This window comes from Delphinapterus leucas, chromosome 4 (genome assembly GCF_059928025.1).
Source record: "Delphinapterus leucas isolate spDelLeu-1000000601 "Yukka" chromosome 4, BTC_Dleu_Yukka2, whole genome shotgun sequence".
NCBI lineage: Eukaryota > Metazoa > Chordata > Mammalia > Artiodactyla > Monodontidae > Delphinapterus > Delphinapterus leucas.
The window spans coordinates 7,972,567-7,994,599 of NC_143132.1; the positions used below are offsets into that span (position 1 = coordinate 7,972,567).

The 22,033-nt window shown below is 41.3% G+C and overlaps 1 protein-coding gene across 16 annotated transcripts in view; it reads right to left on the minus strand.

The window, feature by feature from the left end:
• The window catches only part of DYRK1A (dual specificity tyrosine phosphorylation regulated kinase 1A), a 144,732-nt gene that overhangs the window by 46,198 nt on the left and 76,501 nt on the right, over positions 1-22,033 (minus strand). For 8 of the 16 annotated variants that reach the window (XM_089910254.1, XM_089910256.1, XM_089910257.1 and 5 more), the window contains 2 exons: positions 8,714-8,879; positions 7,785-7,916 (listed from right to left, as the gene is read on the minus strand). The exons of 4 other annotated variants lie outside the window; for them this stretch is intronic. In XM_089910254.1, coding sequence (XP_089766380.1) covers positions 7,785-7,916; positions 8,714-8,879 — 298 coding nt within the window. 4 more of the 16 variants (XM_089910259.1, XM_022552901.3, XM_089910261.1 and 1 more) reach the window with 4 other exon arrangements.

Sequence of the window (22,033 nt, forward strand, 5' to 3'; positions counted from 1 at the left end):
AAGTTATCTTATACATTACAATATGGATTATATATCCTTGACTCACCAAAATCTAATTACTCCTTTAATTTGTATACTATTGTTGACTTGCATATGTACACACACACACACACCACAAACACACAATCACAAGACAGTGACTAATCATCCAGCATCAGTAGAATCAGACTCAAGAATACATTTTGGGTGACGGATCAGTAACTTTTTGATATCCAGACAGCCATGAAAGAAATACAACGAACTGGATAGCTGCTGCTTGATTATTACTGTTACAACTATCCTCCTAAAATACTTGTTTCATTTTCTGAATCTAGATCTAGTCAATTACATGCACTAAATTCAACAAGCACTCACTGAGGGGTAACTAAGGCATTGTTTTGTGGGGGTGACAATGCCACCCAAGATCTCTAACAGTGAGTCTCAAACTTTAACGTGCTTACAAATTGCCTTTGAATCTGGTTAAAACTGCAGGCTGACTCAGTAGATCTAGAGTAGGGCTTGAGAGTCTAACAAGCCACCAAATGATGCCAATGCTGCTTTGAATAACATATAAAAAAATTTAACTGCTCATCTTAAGAAAGCTATCTTCCAACTAATACAAGTAGCACAGAGTCCAAAAACAGGCTATATTCTGACCACACAATACACCGTAAGGCTTTTCCCCCCACATTCTGGGGTTTGTAGGTTGTTTTTTTTTTAAAGACTAAAACACATTCCCGTCCTAAGAGTGGTATGGTAGGTGACAAAGAATCTGATTTTCCTTTAAAATTTGCTGTAGGTAATCTAAATGTGGGTCAATAAGAAACAACTATGCTTTTCACTTGTGGGATTTTTTTTGGCTGCACTGGGTCTTCGCTGCTGAGCGTGGGCTTTCTCTAGTTGCGGCGAGCGGGGGCTACTCTTTGTTGCGGTGCACAGGCTTCTCATTGCGGTGGCTTCTTTTGTTGCGGAGAACGGGCTCTAGGCACGTGAGCTTCAGTAGTCCAGACACAGAGGTTCAGTAGTTGTGGCGCAGGGGCTTAGTTGCTCCGTGGCCTGTAGGATCTTCCAGGACCAGGGCTTGAACCTGTGTCCCCTGCATCGGCAGGCAGATTCTTAACCACTGCGCCACCAGGGAAATCCCTGTGGGATTTTTTTTTAAAGCTATTTACAATACCATCTGTTTACTATAAAATCTATTATAACTACTTAGTAACACTACCAGTTACTTAGCGAAGTGAAAGAAAGATTAAGCTTCTAGCACTAAGGCCTGGTATATAGGTGGTGTCTGCCACATGCTCACTGTCTCCTTTCTTAGCTCAACTGCTGCGTGTGAAATCCAGAAAGAGACTCAAGTTTAGTTTCCTCCCACAACGCCAGAAAGTATTTAAGGTATTCACTCATTCATTCCTCTCCTATAATAAGACTCCAAGAAGACAAACTAATATGGGAATTTCTTGTCAACTTGATTTTATAATTAAGCAAATCACCATGGTTTTTATTCTTTCTAAAGTTTCCATCTTCCTTTTTTTTTTTTTTTGCAGTACGAGGGCCTCATGCTGTTGTGGCCTCTCCCGTTGCGGAGCACAGGCTCCGGATGCGCAGGCTCAGCGGCCACGGCTCACGGGCCCAGCTGCTCCGCGGCATGTGGGATCTTCCCGGACCGGGGCACGAACCCGTGTCCCCTGCATCGGCAGGCGGACTCTCAACCACTGCGCCACCAGGGAAGCTCCCATCTTCCTTTTTAAATCTAAATGTTAATGAGGGAATAGACTCAGTTCATCCTATAACAGAGACGATGATAAAGAATTAGGCTGAACTATATGAAATTGCTGATATTAGACCTCCTTTGGCCTACAAAACAGCAATTACATATGGTTTAACCTGTATCTGCCATATTATATATAACCCTTATTCAACTAAATTAAAAATATTTTAGCCCAAGAATGTATCATAAATACATGTTGCAATAGCAGATATTTTAATTTAATGATAAACTTATAAAACTTAATTCAAAATTATTTTTTAAAAATATCTTCATTGGAGTATAATTGCTTTACAATGGTGCGTTAGTTTCTGCTTCAAAATCATTTCTTGGAGTTCAACTCCAATGTAATATTTTAAATCGCTGCCAAACAGTATAAAAGGTAAGTTGGGGAAAAGGATGCATATAAGGTCCTGTCTTCATTTTTTATATCCTTCTGAACTCTATGGATCTTTTTAACCATAAGCATATCTTCATAAATTTTAAAAGTTCATAAAAATGTTGGTAAATAGTTTACTTAAAAATGAAGCAGCGGGCTTCCTTGGTGGTGCAGTGGTTGAGAATCTGCCTGCCAATGCAGGGGACACGGGTTCGAGCACTGGTCTGGGAAGATCCCACATGCCGCGGAGCAACTGGGCCCGTGAGCCACTACTACTGAGCCTGCGCGTCTGGAGCCTGCGCTCTGCAACAAGAGAGGCTGCGACAGTGAGAGGCCCACGCACCGCAATGAAGAGTGGTCCCCGCTTGCTGCAACTGGAGAAAGCCCTCGCGCAGAAACGAAGACCCAACACAGCCAAAAATAACTAAATAATAAATAAATAAATTTTTAAAAATGAAGCAGCTTCCTCACTATGTTCTAAACTTTAACAACTAGAGACCATAACACTAGTAGAGATTAGCATTGATTCTAGAGAGAAACATTCCATGAACAGATCTCAGAGACTGAGAGACAGCAAGACAGAGGCAGAAGTAGACACAGAGGAAATACCAAACAGAAAAGCCTGGGAGAAGACCCTGAGTGAAAATAACAATCATTTATCTCTGATATAAGACCCACATGTAGCGTCACTTGTAGCTAACTTGAATTTTTTTTTATTAATATACTGATAGGAGACCATCCTTGTGACAGTATTAATCCACATTAGATTTTAAAGAGACAGAACAATATTAAAGAACAAAGAAAAATGAAAATAATTCAAGTTAATTAAAACTAAGACATTCAAATGCAGAAACTTTTACGAGGCCAAGTTTCTGAGACAGAATTCCCTAAGAAATGACAGAAAGGCAACCAAGCTTAAGTGGGAAGAAACCTCCAAGGTCCCTAGCAACAAGATATACCCATAGCAAAAGAGAAGAAAAACGTTAAAGGAGTAGCCAGTTGCACTTTTAATGATGGCTGGCAAGAAAAATATAAATTAAGAGGGTAACTGAATGGAAGTCCACGAGTAAGATATCATTAGTACTAAGAACAGTGCCTGGGACGTGGCCTGCATTCAATAAATATTTGTTCGGTGAAAGAATGAACTGAATCCATCAGGAATATTTAGAACGTGAAGAAATGGTTCAAAAAGGGAGGGAGAAAGCTGAAGGGGGTAAGGATGAAAGAAGTATTTTTAAAATGCCACAGTGGTTAAGAATCCGCCTGCCAATGCAGGGGACTTGGGTTTGAGCCCTGGTCCGGGAAGATCCCACATGCCACAGAGCGGCTAAGCCCGTGCGCCACAACTACTGAGCCTGCGCTCTAGAGCCCGCGTGCCGCAACTACTGAAGCCCATGCACCTACAGCCTGTGCTCTGTAACAAGAGAAGCCACCACAGTGAGAAGCCCGCGCACCACAACGAAGAGTAGCCCCCGCTCGCTGCAACTAGAGAAAGTCCGCATGCAGCAACAAAGACTCAACACAGCCAAAAATAAAAATAAAAATAAATAAATAAATAAATAAAATGGGGGCTCATGAGCCAGAAGTAAAGAACAGTCTAATCACAGCACAGGCCACATCTATTGCTGACAGTCAATTTCTCTTACTCACTTTTATATCCCAAGCACATGACAGTGCCTGCCTCCACAGGTGTTAAATAAATATACATTAAGGGGAAACTATGTTATGATTCTATAAATTATCTAATTTTAAAAACAAATGAACTGATTTCTTATTACCCTCTAGTTAGTGGCCAATATGTATCACCACAGAATGCATGTGTACATGTACACACACACACACACACACACACTTTAACCTAATAGCCAAAACAGCATATTCAATTGTCTACAAACAGGATGAAGTTGCTCATATAAGACCTAAACAAATGCTCGGTTTATCAATATGAGATGTTAAGTAAATCTGTGCATTAAATTGTTAAAAGTAACAATGGTATAGGGATAAAAATATTTCTCTTTAAAGCCTATAATATCAGACTTCCACTTCTGACCATTTTAGAGCACCTGGTACCGAACTACCTCACTCACAACAAACCACTACGAAGCTAGTCAAAACAGATGAAATGACTGTTTTCAGACACTGGACAACAGGCCGCACAGAACAACTTCTTTGTGTGCCTAGTGATCACCGAGAAAAGGGAAACAAACTTGGTGAGCCCCACAACCACTTTAGCTTTCTATCTGGAGACAATTTCCAGAGTACAGTGCAGGGAGGGGGGCCCAAGCAGAACACAGTGGTCTTACTGAACTGAGGAGACAGAGATGAGAGTTCAAGGCTACTGAGTTAGCTGGAATCTGTGGGGCAGGCAGTAGAAATAAGGGAGTTATGCAGAGAAGGAGCTCCATTCATCTATACCTGGGGATGCCCTTGACTGTGTGGCCAAATACTAAGCTGCACAATCGTCAGGTGAAGGTCCATGAGGCCACGCAAAGAGCAACAGCAGGGAGCTGAAAGCTGAACAACTACTAGAACTTGCCCCGGACTGGGAGACAGTTAAGTGTTCTAATCACTTAGGGTGCAGAAACCGTGACAAACACCACAGACGTTCAACAGAGGCCCCAGAAAATCCACACTTTAGGAGGAAAGCTATACTGGCCCTATAAAAGGCAGCCTTCCACTTGTAACAGAGACTGAAACAAACCTCAAAGGATCAAGATGACCAACAAGTAAGCTAACAGCCCACCAGGACAAAATTCAACACTTCTTAAAAGGAGGGCAACAAAACCCAGATGCTCAACAGCCTAGCGTTCTTAACGCCCATATCCAGTCAAAAATCACTAGGCACACAAAGAAGCAGGAAAAGGAAATCTGTATTCAGGAAGAAAATACCTCATTAATAGACCCAGAAATGACAGAAATAGTGAAATGAGCAGACAAAAAATAGATTAGAAATCTTTTAAAATATAAAGGAAATTACGGACAAAATAAAAGAACAAACAGCAAATCTTAACAGATAAATGGAAAATATAAATAGGAACCAAAAAGAAATTCTAGAAATGAAAAATAATTGAAGTGAAAAATTCACTAAATGGACCTAATAGGAGACTAGACACTGTGGAAGGGGGGGAAAAATCAGCCAATTTAAAAACAAAGAAAACAGGCCTTCCCTGGTGGTGCAGTGGTTAAGAATCCACCTGCCAATGCAGGGGACACGGATTTGAGCCCTGGTCCGGGAAGATCCCACATGCCGCGGAGCAACTAAGCCGGTACACCACAACTGCTGAGCCTGCGCTCTAGAGCCCGCGAGCCACAACTACAGAGCTCGTGTGCCACAACTACTGAAGCCCACGTGCCTAGAGTACAAGACACTATAACTTAAGGATGCATGTGGTAAGCCCTCAAGCAACCACTGAGAAAGACTTGGATGGATGGATGGACAGATGGACAGATTATCCTCAACTAGATCACAGAAAATCTTACTTAGCCCTAAGTAAGACAGTAAACGGTCCTTTACCCTTTCAGTTACTAACGGCAAACCAAATTCTTATAGCTGAAGTAAAATGTCAAGCACTTATTTTTAATAATAGCATCTGGAACACAAAAAGGATTAAAATAATCACTCAAGAGACAGCTGCCAGACTCTATAATTATTATACTGTACATAGTATATTTAATACATAATATGGGTAAATTTATATTTCTCCCAATATTCTAAAATTATAAAATATGTTTAAATAGAAAAAAATAAATAAAACAGATAATACTACCTGGTTATTTTATGGGTTATCAGCAGCTATGAAAAAATTCCAAGTGGAAAAAAAGAAATCCCTTTTCTCTTATACTGTCCATTAAATTAAAATGTTTAATCAGTAATAAGCCCATCTAAATAAAAAATTTCCCCCTTTAGTAGGAAACAAGGTGCCAAGCAGCCTTTGAGCCCTTAATTTTTAGGAATAGGGGTGTGGGGCCTAAACAAAAGACAAGTAAACATACACAATTTCCATAGAGAAATTTTAGAAGCGAGATTAAACCTTTCAAGGGATCAATTCCAACCACTTGAAGAAAATGAAGATCAGTGATTTTCTTCCTTGGCCTGGTAGCTACTTAGTGACTGATATGGATGAGAAGCCAGTCCACCTCCCAGTGCAATAATGTTACTGAAACGGACACTCCCCCTGCCCCCCTCCAGCTTTGTTCACTACTGAATCCCTAGGACTTAGAACAGTGCTCAACATTCAGTAGACATGCTGTAAGTAACTGCTGCCTAACCAACTCACTGTACAGTACAGAAAGAGCACAGACATTTACAAATTTATAAATATGAATCTGCCATTAGGAGAAGATTTAGAAATGCCAACACAAAAGATTACTATGTTACAATAAATTAAGCATACAAGCTGCTGAATTTTAGGTATGATTAACTGGTAACTGATTGTAAATGACTTCAACAAAACTTTTCTAAAACTTAAAACTAAAATTTTACTGGAAAAATTACATGCTAAAGAAAGCAACATGCTTAACACAGCAACCAAAATAATGGCCACTTGAACAAAATGTTCACAAACATGCTTTTGAGGCAAATTAAGTTTGAGGGAAATACAATTAAAAAAAAGGTTTATCTTCATGATGGTAGCTGCATGATCCTTGTTGGCCCATAACTGTTTCAAAGTTATATAGCCTCTAACCCATCCACCCCACCCTACTCCAGTCCTTTTGGGAAACAAAAAGCAAACTTGTTTCTGATAGTTTAATTTTAGATGCTGTTTCACCGGACAGCCCTGCAGAGGGACAGAAAAAAGATGCCTTCTGAACGAGCAAAATCCAGCTCTGAACACAAGGGAACAGCAATGAGACGACAGCTGCTGCAGCAGCCTTTTCTGGCAATATCAGTGTCTCAGTACAAAAACAGTGTCACCTATAAATATAGGACCTAATTTACATAAATTTCTTTCTAGCCACAGTATGAGAATAACATGATTTATTCAACAGGTAACTAATCAGGCTAAAGGAGACCAAGATTCGAAAAAAAGAAAAAAATCTACTACCACTGTGAGAATAAAAGTATTTTTAAGACTCTAGAAGATCTACACAGGACAGTGCTGGTTGCTCTATCAGGCATCCAGGTTAATACCAAAGAAAATGAGCAAATAACTGGGGTCCTGACTAGAATGCTTGTATAAATGCTAAACGCTTGTTTAACTGAAGGATTCACATGTTCACTGCAGTCATCTAGCCTTCAGTAAGTTTAACTTTCATAAATAAATAAAGATACCGAAAGTATTACAAAAATGATGTAAGTCATTCAAACTGACAAACTATACTGGTTAAAATCAAGAAATGATTCTTTCAAGCAAGCTAAGGAACTATCATCATTCAATTAGACGGTAAGCCAGATCTGAGAGTCTAGCGTGCCTTTCAACGAGAAGGGACGACAGTGATCGTGTAGCTCAAGGCTATCAGACAGCTGTCCCTCATACTAGTATTTGTCAGATGACACATACCCTTATTTATGGTTTAGCAAATACAATCACCTGAGACAGGGTTAGCAGTAGTTGACAACGCATGAAACAGTTAAAGTCAGCCTAACCAGCAGTAACGTGACATGTGCATTCAATGAACGCCACTTCCTATTTTCAGTCGGAAGATGGGGTTTTCATTCACCTCCTCTCAGGTCAGAGTCATCTGTGGGACAGTTAAGGAAAAGCACTGGAACCATCCAGATGGGATAACTGTAGATCTCAAGCTGCTCATAACCACCTTTGTGAAGCTCTGCTTTCCGTATCTCAGATTCCTCTGTAACAGGCAAATTTAGCATATTCATTTACAAAACAGGTAAAATGAGAAATACACCAGGAAAGTTCAAGCTTGCTACATAGAAATACACTGAACTAGGATTTAAGACTTCCTCTCGCTTGCTGTAACACCCGCATAAATGCAGCATGGTAACAAATAAGTCAGTTTCCTCATACATGAAATGAGATGGTTCATCATCTTGTCCAGTCACATAAACGCAAAGTATTCCTTCCTTTGTAAAGTGCCATGGATTTGAAATATTACACAGATCATTGCCAGAGGAAAGGAAAGGTTGTGCTCAAAAGTCTCTGTTTAGAGCTTAAATGACACATTTTAATAAATGGTGGTTAGATTCTAATTTATTTCCTTTTTAAAAAAATCTATACAAAAACATAGTAAAATACTATCTAAAAAAAACTTTAAATGTTTTATATATACACACACATAAAGTATATACACGTATATACATACACACACACATAATGTATGAATATGTTCATACATATAAAACCTGAATTACCCAAAGATGCTCCCTCCCCAACCCCATTCCAGGATTTTTCTTCAGATCTCTTGACCACGACTTTGCTAGGGCCCATACACACTAGAGTTGCCTTCCAGAAACCTGGAAGTACAAAAGGAAGAGAAACCACATATTACAACACAACTAAAAGCTAAAATATTATGAAGCTATTAAAAAGCTGAACACTGCCTGCTTAGCTGCCTTCCCCTCCAGGAAGAAGAATCAGAACACAGAGAGAGGCCACTAGGAATACAACACAGGCGGAAATGTCACCTACCACAGGCTGCCATCACTTCAGCTATGCCACAACCATGCCACTTTAACAAGTGTCTGGAGATGCTACTAAGTTTCAGGCACATAAAGTTTCTTTGGAAAGAAAGCTGCCCCATACGTTCCCTCATCTTTGCCTCTGCCTTCTCCCAAAGCAGGCACAGCAACAGCAGCTGAGAAAGAAAAAAACACTTTTAAAACTCTCTCCCTCTCTGATCCCAGGCGGAAAAGAGGAGAACATACACATAACTCCTCTCCTCACTCTTTTTTCGTTCTAGCTAGACAGCTGTTAAACATACAAGATATTTTTAAATCTAGTTAAGTGCTTAGTTGGGTACCTATATTGAATTGCAGCATAATACTTAAAATTATCCAATGAGGCAATCATTTGGCTTTGTGATTCCAATTAGAACACTGTATATTTACAGGGATTTTCCATTACAAAATGCCCCAAAGGCAAGATATTTATCTGACCAGAGACACTTTAAAAGTTAAGTACTGAGCAAACTGTTAACTGTTCACAGAGGTTATAAAATGTAATAATATTTTTAAAAGGAACACTTCATTAAAACTATATTTATGTAGCAAATAAATACATCATTTTAGAACTCATCATTAGTTTTCCCTCTTCCATTTCTACTGTGCAAAAGTGTTTAAAATTTGCATCTGAGTTCCATGCCAAATGAAAACAGTCTGGAAAATGTTACTGTCCAAAGTGTTATACAATATCCTTAAATATATAAAGCTAACGATACAATTTAAAACACTAAGATCTGCCCCCACACCCCGAAAAAAGGCAAAAGATGCAATTCTCACAAACCAATAATAAGCATATGGGAAAACTTTCAAACTCACTGGAAGTCAAAAAGTAAGTCGACAGGTAAATAACAATGAGATTTCATTATTTACCTCTCAAACAAGCACATTTTTCTAAACCAAAGAGAATACCCTCAGTAGTAATAGTAAGAATAAAGCAGGTCTGTATGACCCTTTACCAGAATGCTCTGTCAATAGTTTTTCACAACTAAAGAAAAAGTAATAAAAGTAAAAAATAGTAACAACATTCATTAAACCCTTCTTCCATGCCAAGTTTTGTTCCAGTATGCCTCATATCCACGAAAGCTCCAAGAATTAGGTGGCATCATTACAGCATCTGTTACACTTTACATAGAAAGAAACTGAAGTCCAGCAGCTGCACAGGGGCCCTAAATGTGGTGGCCCCATGCTCATGGCTGGTCAGTGGTAACACAACCCAGGCTTCTGCAGAGTCCACTCTCCTCACCAGGGGACGCCTCAAAGATAGAAAGAGTGGGAAAGTGCTCAAGAGACACGAGAAACACCTCCTACAAGACGAGACTGCTAGGTCCTCCCTTGCAAAGGAGTGAAGATAAACTGAACTAGCAGGGAAAAGAGATTGAGGCTGAGAAAGAGCACCCTGCTTGAGAATGTCCTTCCCAAGTACAACCTGCTTGAATTCAAGTGAAAATAAATGCAGCACGGATGCATCCAAATGGATGGCTGTGGCCAGAAGAGAGGGGAATTTAAAAAGGAATCTAGGAAAAACAGATAAACTTCACATCAAGCTTTACAAAAGTACCTTCCTAAAAAAGCCAGTTCTCAGTCTCCATGAATCTTGTGAAGAGCTCACGAAAATGTCCTGTGGAAAAAGACAAGACCGGGAAGTGGGCCACAGTCCAGACCGACCTTCACCTGCAGCCTCACCCTGTGCAGGCCCTCCCTTGGGCTCCAGCCCCAGCTCTCCCAGGCGCACCCTCCGCTCCCTCCTTACTCCGCTACTTTGCCCGACCAACTCCCACTTCTCTTCCAGACAGCGGTTCAAATGTCACTTCAAGTTTGGCTGGAGAACATAGACAGAGGAGTAGGTTACAGATAGAAAGGCAGGCTGGACCAAAGAGTCTTTCTGCCAGGATAAGAGATTTGGATTTTGTAAAATAGGTAAGAGGGTGCCAGAGAAAGGGTGCCAGGAGTGACACCACTCCAGCTGTGTTTTCAACTATAGAAACACACACTCTGGAGTGTCTGGATTCATTTTTGCCACTTACTACCTAGCTACTGAGTGACTGGATAATTCAATCTCTGCCTCCCTTTCCATCTGCAGAATGGGTTAATAACAGTGCTTGAACCTCAAGACTATTATTAAAGTTAAAGACAATGTTTTAAACCAGGGGTCCCTAACCACCAGGCCACGGACCATTATCGGTCCGCAGCCTGTTAGGAACAGGGCCGCACGGCCACAGGTGAGCGGCAGGCCAGCGAGCAAAGCTTCATCTGCCTCTCCCCATCGCTGCATTACCACCTGAACCATGTCCCCCCCATCCGTGGAAAAATTGTCTTCCACGAAATCGGTCCCTAGTGCCAAAAAGGATGGGGACTGCTGTTTTAAACAATATCTGGCACATGGTAAGTGCTCAATAGATGTTCTATTATTTAAGCTTATCATAATTGATGTGTAATACGGATTGAAACAGAGAGAAACCTCAAGCAGAGATCAATTAGGGGCTTATTTCAACAGTCCGAGCAAAGGACTGTGAGAGGCTTTACGAGATTAATGTTGGAGAAAAAAAAGGAAGATGTATGAAGAGACACCACGGGATAGAAATGACAGGACTTAAAAACTTGTTTAAAGATGGAAGATGAGAGACAAGCTGGTTTCAAAAATGGCTCAGTGGTTTTGAGCCTAGGAGACTTAGGAAACTGGTGACAATGAGAAAGTCTGAAAAGGGCACTAGGTTGAATGAACACATGTTCTTAAATGTAATGACTTGGTCAAAGACTGCTTCCTAGTACATCTCAGCAGTTTTCATGCTATCAAGCACATGACAGTTAAACCTTTATTGAGAATAGAAAGGAGAAAAGGGTACAAAAACAATAAAAGGAGAAGGAAAAGAGTGTGGCAGAGAAAAACAAAAATTGGCCTGGGGAGGAGAAGCCCACAGTTCTGGTCCAAATTCAGAGGTTAACTACGTGACATTGGGAAAAACATGCCACCTGTACCAACAGCCCTACCCCGTCACATACCCTACTGCGTCACATACAGAGGAAGTATCACCATCTATTTGGGGCTTCTTCAAAATATACACATCACCCTCCTTTCTTCCCCATCTCTGAAGCATTTTCCTAGAAAGCCTCTGTTTTGACAGGTGTTAACTTAACCTGCTCTGGATGCTTGGGCAGAAAAAAGGTTGAACACCCATCTCCCCTGTCACTTCCAGCCTTGACATCAGCATATTTGCCTGAGCATACCTCAGTCAGGAATATACGACTGTCCCCAAAGCAAGAAGAGTTCACATTTCCCAATCGGACCACGACTACAGGTGTGCCTTGTTCTACTGCGCTTCACTTTATTGAACTTCGCAAATATTGTGATTTTTACAAATTGAAGGTTTGTGGCAACCCCGAGTCAAGCAAGTCTGTCGGCACCATTTTTCCAACAGCATTTGCTCACTTCATGTCTCTGTGTCACATTTTCGTAATTCTTGCAATATTCCGAACTTTTTCATTATTACTACGTTTGTTATGGTGATGTGTGATCAGTGATCTCTGATGTTACTATTGTAATTAGGGTTTTTGGGGAATTTTTTAAATCAAGGTATGTACTTTTTTAAAAGACATAATGCTATTATTGAACACTTAACAGATGACGGTATAGTGTAAACATAACTTTTATATGCACTGAGAAACCAAAAACTTCATGTGATTCACTTTATTGGGGTGGCCTGGAATCGATCCCACAGTATCTCTGAGGTGTGCCTGAGCATATCTATCTAAATATATGGGAGGTGTCCATCACGATATAGTCAAAAGCCTACTTCCAATCTTCAATACCAGTTTCTTGTCCTCATTAGATTTCCTTTAAAGTCACCTAGGTTTCCCAGAGCACACAATCTTAACTTCTAAACTGTTTTAAAGGCAACATTTTTTGAATGACCGTATGACACTATAACTGGATATATTATCCCAAGTAACAGTAAGATTAAAAACTTTTTAAATTAGAAGAGTTGATGTTTTCCATTAATTCTACGGGTATATTCACGATTTCTACTTATTACAATACTTTAAAAAATGGTCTTCAAAAGTTTTATTTACAACATCAACACCTGAAAACATGAGATCATGACCTTAAAAATCTGTGTTAAATTTCTCTGCCTCACTTTGAACAGGTTCGTTACATCAAACGATCTCCATAAGCATCCCAAACTACTGAAAGCAGTTCCCCATGCTTACATGTCATCCTCAAACAGACCTCTATTATTCAAATAAAGTAATGAACAGTAATAGTATACCCCATAACAGAAGAGACAATATAAAAGACTGTTTAAGAACTCAAGTATGTAAGGACTGAGGAATAATTTTCGGGAAATAACCTTATTTTATATTCAGACATGTACAATGCAGATAAATATAATCACAATGCTAAAAACTAGATTTGATTAATTTTAACACAGAAAATACTTCTTTTTCTAGTCGAATGACATCAAAGAAAGAATGTCGATACATGTCAATAACACTTCTTCCCACTTCCCACGTGAAAAGATGTTTTTCTTTTCCTTTCTTTGTTTGTTTGTTTGTTTTGTGGTACGCGGGTCTCTCACTGTTGCGGCCTCTCCCGTTGCGGAGCACAGGCTCCGGACGCGCAGGCTCAGCGGCCATGGCTCACGGAACCAGCCTTTCCGCGGCATGTGGGATCCTCCCGGACCGGGGCACGAACCCGCGTCCCCTGCATCGGCAGGCGGACTCTCAACCACTGCGCCACCAGGGAAGCCCTCCTTTCTTTTTTTAATTAAAAAAAATTTTAATTGAGGTATAACTGACATACAGCATTATATTAGTTTCAGGCGTACAACATAATGATTCAATTTTTTTAAGTCATTAGGGAAACCACTTTTAAGATTTTTTAAAATAACTCTCAACTATCTAATATCTAAAATGAGGGGAAGAAATAGTTATAACACAATTCCAATTAGAAATTTATGCTAAACAAACTGGATTTGGGTTTCCTAAAATATAACTGAAGAACATACCTCTTCAAAAGAGGTAAGATAGCAGAACATCTCTCATCCTTCCTACCTGGGCTGCTAGACCCCATTTCCAACCACCTCCTCAGGGGCCTTCCTCCAGGGAACTTCCTCCATCAAACTGCCCCTCTATTATCATCTACCTCTCCCTTCCAGTCTGTCAAACATACAAATATGCTCTATTTCCTTACTGTTAAAACCATATCCTTCCTGGATTCTACATGCCCCCTTAACAACCAATCTATCTTCTAATTCATTCATTCAACAAATATTTACTGAGCGGGCTTCCCTGGTGGCGCAGTGGTTTAGAGTCCGCCTGCCGATGCAGGGGATGCGGGTTCGTGCCCCAGTCCAGGAGGATCCCACATGCCACGGAGCGGCTGGGCCCGTGAGCCATGGCCGCTAAGCCTGAGCGTCCAGAGCCTGTGCTCTGCAATGGGAGAGGCCACAACAGTGAGAGGCCCGCATACCGCAAAAAAAAAAAAAAAAAAAAAAAATTTACTGAGCCCCTACTATGCTCTAGACCAAAGCTGTCCAATATGGCAGCCACTAATCACAGGTAGGGCTACTCAGTGCTTGAAATGCATCTGGCTGGAACTGAGATGGGCTGTAAATGTACAACAAATGTAAAACATACAAGATTTCAAGGACTTAGTACAAAATAACAGAATGTAAACTCTCTCAATAATTTTTAACTTTAAAATAATATTTTTAAATAAATAGTATATATTGGGTAAATAATAATAATATTGGGTAAAATAAAATATATTACCAAAATTAATGTTGATTCTTTTTTCTATTTTTTAAACTGTGACTCCTAGAAAGTTAAATTACATAGGTGGCTTACATTATATTCTATTGGACAGTGCTGTTCTAGATAAAGTTCTCAGCATTAAGGCCAAAAATGTGAAGATGAAGGGCAAAGTCTCTGTCTTCCTGGAGTTTGTATTTTATTGCTGGTGGGGGGAGGGCAGGATCCCTGAGACAATAAGTGAACTTGATAATATCAGAAAAAATGTCCGATTAGTGTTCTGAAGAAAATAAGACAAGGAAAAGAGAAACTGGGTGTGGAGGGGAGCTGTGTCTTCTCTTCACTTCCCATCCCTCACAACAGAGAAAAAAGGCAGCCAGGTTTCAAACCCCTCTAGTACAAACTCAAACAGACTGGCAGTGGCCGTCTGGAGCGCATACTGTTACAGATTCCAAGGCTAACTTGAACCTCGGTTTAGAAAGCACGGCATGCTGTGTCTGCCCAGGCTGGAGCAGAGAGGAATGCCAAGTGCAACCCACTTCTATAAACTGCATCCCCCCTATCCATCCACTCAAGCTAGAGACCGCAGAGCCTTATTCACTGTCTCATTTCCCCCCCTCCCTGTGCACGCACATGCGCGCGCACACACACACACACACACTCACACAATCCAACTACATTCTATGACTTTGGCCTAGGAATGTCTCACAAATCCATCTACTTATTTCTGTACTCTTCGTCAAGATCTCAATTCAGAAGAAAGGGTTGAGGATTCTACAGTACCTGCACCTTCTCCCCACTGCTGTCAAAGTTTGCTTCCTTAAAAGTTTCAAGATCCCCAACACCTTGAGACATTCAGAGCTTCCAGGTTTAAGTGTTTACAGCTCTCATCTCATTGCCCACCATTCCCTCCATCCTGTCCCCCCCATCACACATCCTTTCTCTCAGGTGCACTGAGAGTGTCTGAGCAGAAGTTTTCCCTCTATCTAGAATACTCCCTTTTCTTTTTTCTGCTCCTAGAAATCTTGAACTCAAACTTCAAAACCCAGATGTAATGTCATCTTCTCTTAGAAACCTTCCCAGAATCTTACAGTGAGCTGCTCCCTGCTCCATTTCTTTTCCTACTATTCTGCTGTTAGCACAGCAAGCATGTTCTGTGCGGGAGTAATCAGCATGCCCTCACAGTTGCACCCTTGAGGGAAGGACTGGTCTTATTTGTTCACGTATTCTCAAAAATACAACAATGCAAAGGCTTAAAGCAGACACTTTAATAAATGAATGAGTGAATGAAGCAAAGAGAGATACAGGAATCCCCTGCCCACAACCCTCTAATCTGGATAAGGGACTCCTCACGAGCTGCCATCCCACCCTAACTGCATTGGAATGATTTCCGTGCTCAATCACTGAACTACGAGAAGGCCAGGATGTCTCTCTCACTCACCTCTTTTAAGCCAGCACATAAAGGCACTCAATAAATATTTTATTCAGTGAGTGAGTGGATGAACCAATATTAACAGGCATCAAGTTCCCAACCTCAATTTATAAAGGGGGCACCTGCAACCCAGAGTTTTAACGACTTGTCCAAAAAGGTCAGTGGCAAAATCAAGACTGGAACAGTCTCCTATCTTACACCAAAATATGGGACATTTTCTCCTGATGAAAAGGTGCTAAAGTAGGGGTTTGTCACTTTTTGGTCACTTGGTCTCTGGACACCCACCACGGTTTGTGGGAATCACAGAAGACAAAGAAAGCCATGCCTCCTACTGTAAAAGCTGAACAGTAACAAAACTTTGCTCTTCCTCACTCCTTGGTAACTAGGGCTTCGCTAGCAACCCAAGTTTGAACAGTCAGAGCGAGCATCTTGAGGAGTCACTTCTGAAGATGCACCAACAGTGAGAGCACACTCACTGTGGGGACTGGACAAAGCTCACGTGGCGACTGACTGCAAGGTGCCAGGAGAGGCATCCTGTGGCCTGACCTGGCTGTGTCCCCTGCTGCCAGCCACTTTGGTTCCTACTTATTTTTCCAGCACAGTCTCCAGCTTTCCAATCAATTCTGCGAGCTAACTTATAGCCTTCCATTAAATTCATTTTCTTCCCAAATTAGGAAAGGATGAGTTTTTCTGCATCCAAGAACCCTGTCACACATAAAGGAACAATGAAGGACAATCACCCAAAATGGGGGGGGGGGGGGCACGTGGGGGAAGTAATTTAGCAGAATCATGGGGGGATGAGAAAAGGAACAATGAAAGAAAAAATTACATAGACTAAATCAAGGTCTTGCTGGTCATATTTATGGTGGCTGCATCTGCCACGTGGACAAGACTACTAATCGGTAACTAAAGGTACTTTTTTTTTCCTTACTGAGGCAGCTAGTCATCTCCCAGCTTCTCTTGCAGCAAGCATGGCCCTGTGACTAACCTCTGACCAATGGAATGTCAACAGAAGTGATGTGTGGTACTACCAGGTCTGACCCATAAAAATCTCCCATGTAAACCTCCATGCTCTTTCCCAACCCAATGACTGAATGCCAAAGCCCAGGGTGACCTTTAGACACCACATGTAAGATAGGAAAATGTCCACAGTTTGGTCCCTGAATAACTGTACAGAGCAGAACAGTTATCCCCTGATTCAACAGTCAGTAGGCTACTACATGAACAAGAAATAAACTTCTAATTTAAAATCACTGAGGGCTTCCCTGGTGGCTGAGTGGTTAAGAATCCGCCTGCCAATGCAGAGAACACGGGTTCGAGCCCTAGTCCGGGAAGATCCCACATGCCACAGAGCATCTAAGCCCGCTCACCACAACTACTGAACCTGTGCTCTAAGCCCAAGAGCCACAGCTACTGAGTCCGCGTACCACAACTACTGAAGCCCACGCGCCTACAGCCTGTGCTCCGCAACAAGAGAAGCCACTGCAGTGAGAAGCCCACGCACCGCAACAAAGAGTAGCCCCCGCCTGCCACTAGAGAAAGCCCATGTGCAGCAACGAAGACCCAATGCAGCCTGAAATAAATAAAAATATATATTTTTTTAATTATAAAAAAAATGGGGCTTCCCTGGTGGCGCAGTGGTTGAGAGTCCGCCTGCCAATGCAGGGGACACGGATTCGTGCCCCGGTCCGGGAAGATCCCACATGCCGCGGAGCAGCTAGGCCCGTAAGCCATGGCCGCTGAGCCTGCGTGTCCGGAGCCTGCGCGTCCGGAGCCTGTGCTCCGCAACGGGAGAGGACACAACAGTGAGAGGCCCGCGTACCGCAAAAAAAAAAAAAAAAAAAATATATATATATATATATATATATAAAAAAATAAAATCACTGAAATGTTGGGTATGTTTGTTATACCAGTTAGCCTACCATAATGAATACAGAAAGTAATATCTACCCAGAAAGGTTAGTAAATACGTAAAGAAATGTTATTTCCCAGTTTGAAAACAGTGATCAGATGTATGCCACCTCCCATTAGTAAGGATCTGGGCTAATACAAAGCTACCACCCAAAGGTTAAGAAATGTGTTTTTGGTTTTGAGAAGGTAGACTTTTTCTTGATGAATAAGTACAAAAGCAGAGGGTGGGAGGGAGTGAATTAATGTGAATCTTCAAATCAAATGAAATAATCCCTGTCTTATATGTATTTCCCTCCTTTGTTCAATATTTGAATTCAAAGAAACTCAGTATACAGATTTTTTTTCCAGGATAAACCATGAACTATATATACCAGAAGCATGTAAAACCTTACCATTTTCCTATAAATTTTCATTATGAAAACAAAGTTGTATTATACAAAGTGCTACCTACTCAATAGCTCGCTTGGGGGACATCTCAACCTCTAAAGATCTGGAGTCATTTAGGTCTGAAATGGGGACCAGACATCAATATTTTTCAAAGATTTCCCAGGTGATCAGATTATGGGGCCCCTCTACTAGAACGAGAATTTTCATTAAAATTTGTGAGATTTAGAACAATGATGATATAGTACAAAGTACTTTAATATTTGACATGAAAGCATAATTTTAAAAATCTACAATGTCAACTCATCAACTGATGGGGAGGCTTCTATTAAAATCCTTTCTAATCCTTTGCAGTTTGAGGTGCCAAGTCAACTAAGGGGTCACAATGTACAAGAAGATTATCAGAAAATCAATTTTTTAAAAACTCTTGGGTAGAAGGGAATATTTAGAGAGAGGTTAAAATCCATGTCTTAACAGCCCTTAAGGGACTTCCCTGGTGGTTCAGTGGTTAAGGCTTCACCTTCCAATGCAGGGGGTGTGGGTTTGATCCCTGGTCCGGGAGATAAAACCCCACCATCCCTCACGGCCAGAAAACCAAAACATGAGACAGAAGCAGTATTATAACAAATTGAATAAAGACTTTACCACATCAAAATAGATCTTAAAAAAAACAGTCCTTAATCACGAATATTTCTGAAGAATGGGACTCTAGGGTAACAGGAGCAACTTCCATCATCTAATTTATATATACTTTCATTACGTCATTTTATTTATTCATTAATTAATTAATTTATTTTTGGCTGCATTGGGTCTTCGTTGCTGCGTGCAGGCTTTCTCTAGTTGCAGCAACCGGGGGCTACTCTTCATTGCGGTTAGCGGGCTTCTCATTGCGGTGGCTTCTCTTGTCGTGGAGCATGGGCTCTAGGCACACGGGCTTCAGTAGTTGCAGCACGTGGGCTCAGTAGTTGTGACTCGCGGGCTCTAGAGTGCAGGCTCAGTAGCTGCGGCACACGGGCTCAGCTGCTCCGCGGCATGTGGGATCTTCCCGGACCAAGGCTCGAACCCACGTCCCCTTCACTGGCAGGCGGATTCTTAACCCCTGCGCCACCAGGGAAGTCCTTATTACATCATTTTAATACACATTTTTTAAATCACCACATACCATTCACACTTACTAGAAAACAACAATAAACGCTCTTCTGCAAGCATAATAGGTTCCCTACTTCAAAACAAATTATTCAGTCACCTCCATCTTTGGAGCTACCACAGTGATCCCGCACCTAGAGAATGGAAACTACCCTCTCGGCCCCAAAGTTGCAACCATCTATCATCTCTGTCGGCTTCCCAATCAAGCTTTATTTTCTAGCTCTGAAGCTGAACCAGTACCTTCGAGCACAATGGCTGGCAAGATCTTGAGCAAGCAGTGAGCCAACTTTTTCTTCAAGCCAGAGTGTGAATATTTTAGGCTTTATCAAGCACACAATCTCTGCTGCAATTAATCAACTCTGCCCTCACAGCACAAAAGCAGCCACAGACAATACATAAACCCGTGAGTGTGGCTGTGTATTTATAAGAAAGAGGCAATAGGCTGGATTTGGGGTCTTGCGACTTCAGAGGCAGCAATGTTAGTGTGAGGCACCCTAAAATTATACACACACACATGCTTATATATCTGTATGTTATGTATCTACATGTATAATATAAAATATTGTGTATTTATGTATTTATTTATATAGTACATGTGTTTGTGTTATTATCTGTTTTACCCCAACTATAACACAAGGCCCTGAAGGATGGAACTGCTGCTGCTTCATTCACTGACATATCTTCAGTGAATGGGTACGTAATGGCACTCAAAAAACATCACTGCCTGGCTCAACTAACTCACCTCATAAGACTCAAACACAGATTAACAGGAAGGAAGGGGATACAAAAGAACCAGTTTCTCCTACTAGGAGAGTAGAGAAATGGTAAGTGCCCTCTGGTCCCCTCCCAAGCTGTCACTGTCACCGACAAGGAGGACAAGTGCTAACAAAGAGGGACAGTCATAAGACTAGTATCAACCAGAGGAGCAGTGACTTGTATCAAGAACTCCACGCAGCAGAGTTATCAAGGGGGCACCGAGGGACAACTCCCTCTGCCCATCCTGGGCATGGTGCTTCAACAGGGAGAAGGAGGAGAGCCAGCCGGGCCTTCCTAGTTGTGACGTCTACAGTGCCTGTTCCATATGACAGGCACTGAGCAAACACTGCACTAAAAAGAGTAAGTGGATTCTAGCCTCAGCTCTACTATCTCTCAGTGTGACCCTGGCCGTCTTCAAGGCTCGGCTGCCCTTCCTTCAAGTGGGGATGATAAGTCATTCCAACACCTATGAGAGGGTCATGTGAGCTAACACATATGAACACACACTTTGTAAACTCTAAAACACCACCCAAATTCAAAGATGAAGGATTTGAAAGCTGCCTTCATGCTATGAATTCTCAAACTCCAGGATACTAATATTTTTAATAGCTAGGAAATCGTACCAATTTTCCTATTAACTACTTTATTGAAAAGAAAACTAATGTCAATTAAAATGTTTTTTAAAAGTCCTCCATGGACCTGAATAGGCTATTTTCATTTCAAATTTTTGAAAAATGCAACCTGTCTGCTTTGTTTCCTGAGTTGCACCCGCTACAGTGAGTATTTAATAGTAATGCACTTAGTTCAACATGTTTTAGAAAAAAAGTTCTTATGCCTACGTTTTCAGAGATATTACAATACTTAGTAGATGGTTAAAATAAGTGCAGTATAATCCATTTTATGCAAAATGAGTGAATTGAGAGGCCTAGTGCTCAGGAAAACTTTTTCAAACTTTCAGTTATAAAATGTTCTTCCACATTAACTATCAAGAAATATCGATGGTATGTACGGGCACTAGCAAAGATTTTCCTGCACAGTGCTACATTATTTTCTTAATGCTGAAGACATTTGTGGTGGCAGAGTCTACTCACTGTTTTCCAAGCAGGGAAGTCCTTACCCCCAAATGAATGATGTTACGACTGCTAATACTGACACGAGCAGGATGCTAAGTTCCCTCCCTTTCCCCGGCTCCATAAGGAGATAGACTGTGATTACGAATGACCGCTCCTTTACACAGAGCTTCCTGGGCTTTCATATGGACAACTATCATTCCTCTACTACAACTGGGAAAAAATATTAAGTTGTTCTAGATACAAGAATACGTTTGCAAGATCTTATGCAGGACTGTGGTTGGAACTATAAACTAGACTATCCCACAGGCACATGTTCATTTGAAACAAGTCAAATGAAACTGAAGTAAAGCACTCCCTTGGAGAGACCATCCCTGGCCTTTCTAGCAAAAACTGTACCTCCCCCAACCATCTACTTGTTTAGATGTTTACTGCGTATCTCTAGCCATTAGAACATAAGCTCCATGACAGCAAGGACTCTGTCTTATCCACTAGTATATATTCAACACCAAGAGGAAATGTTTGGCACAATAAATGCCCAAAAACGTATGTTGCTTACCTCACTGTTTTCTTAAACTACCTGACATCCAGCAGAATATCCCTTACCTACTAACTGATCATAAATAGTTCCATTATTTTCAGGTATGCATTCTGTAAGTTGTATAAATTTAACAGAATTGCTGGGACTTCCCTGGTGGTCCAGTGGTAAAGAATCCGCCTTACAATGCAGGGGACGAGGGTTTGACCCCAGGTCAGGGGTCCCACATCCCGCGGGGCAACTAAGCCCGCGCGCCACAACTACTGAGCTTGCGCACCTCAACCAGAGAGCCCGCGTGCCGCA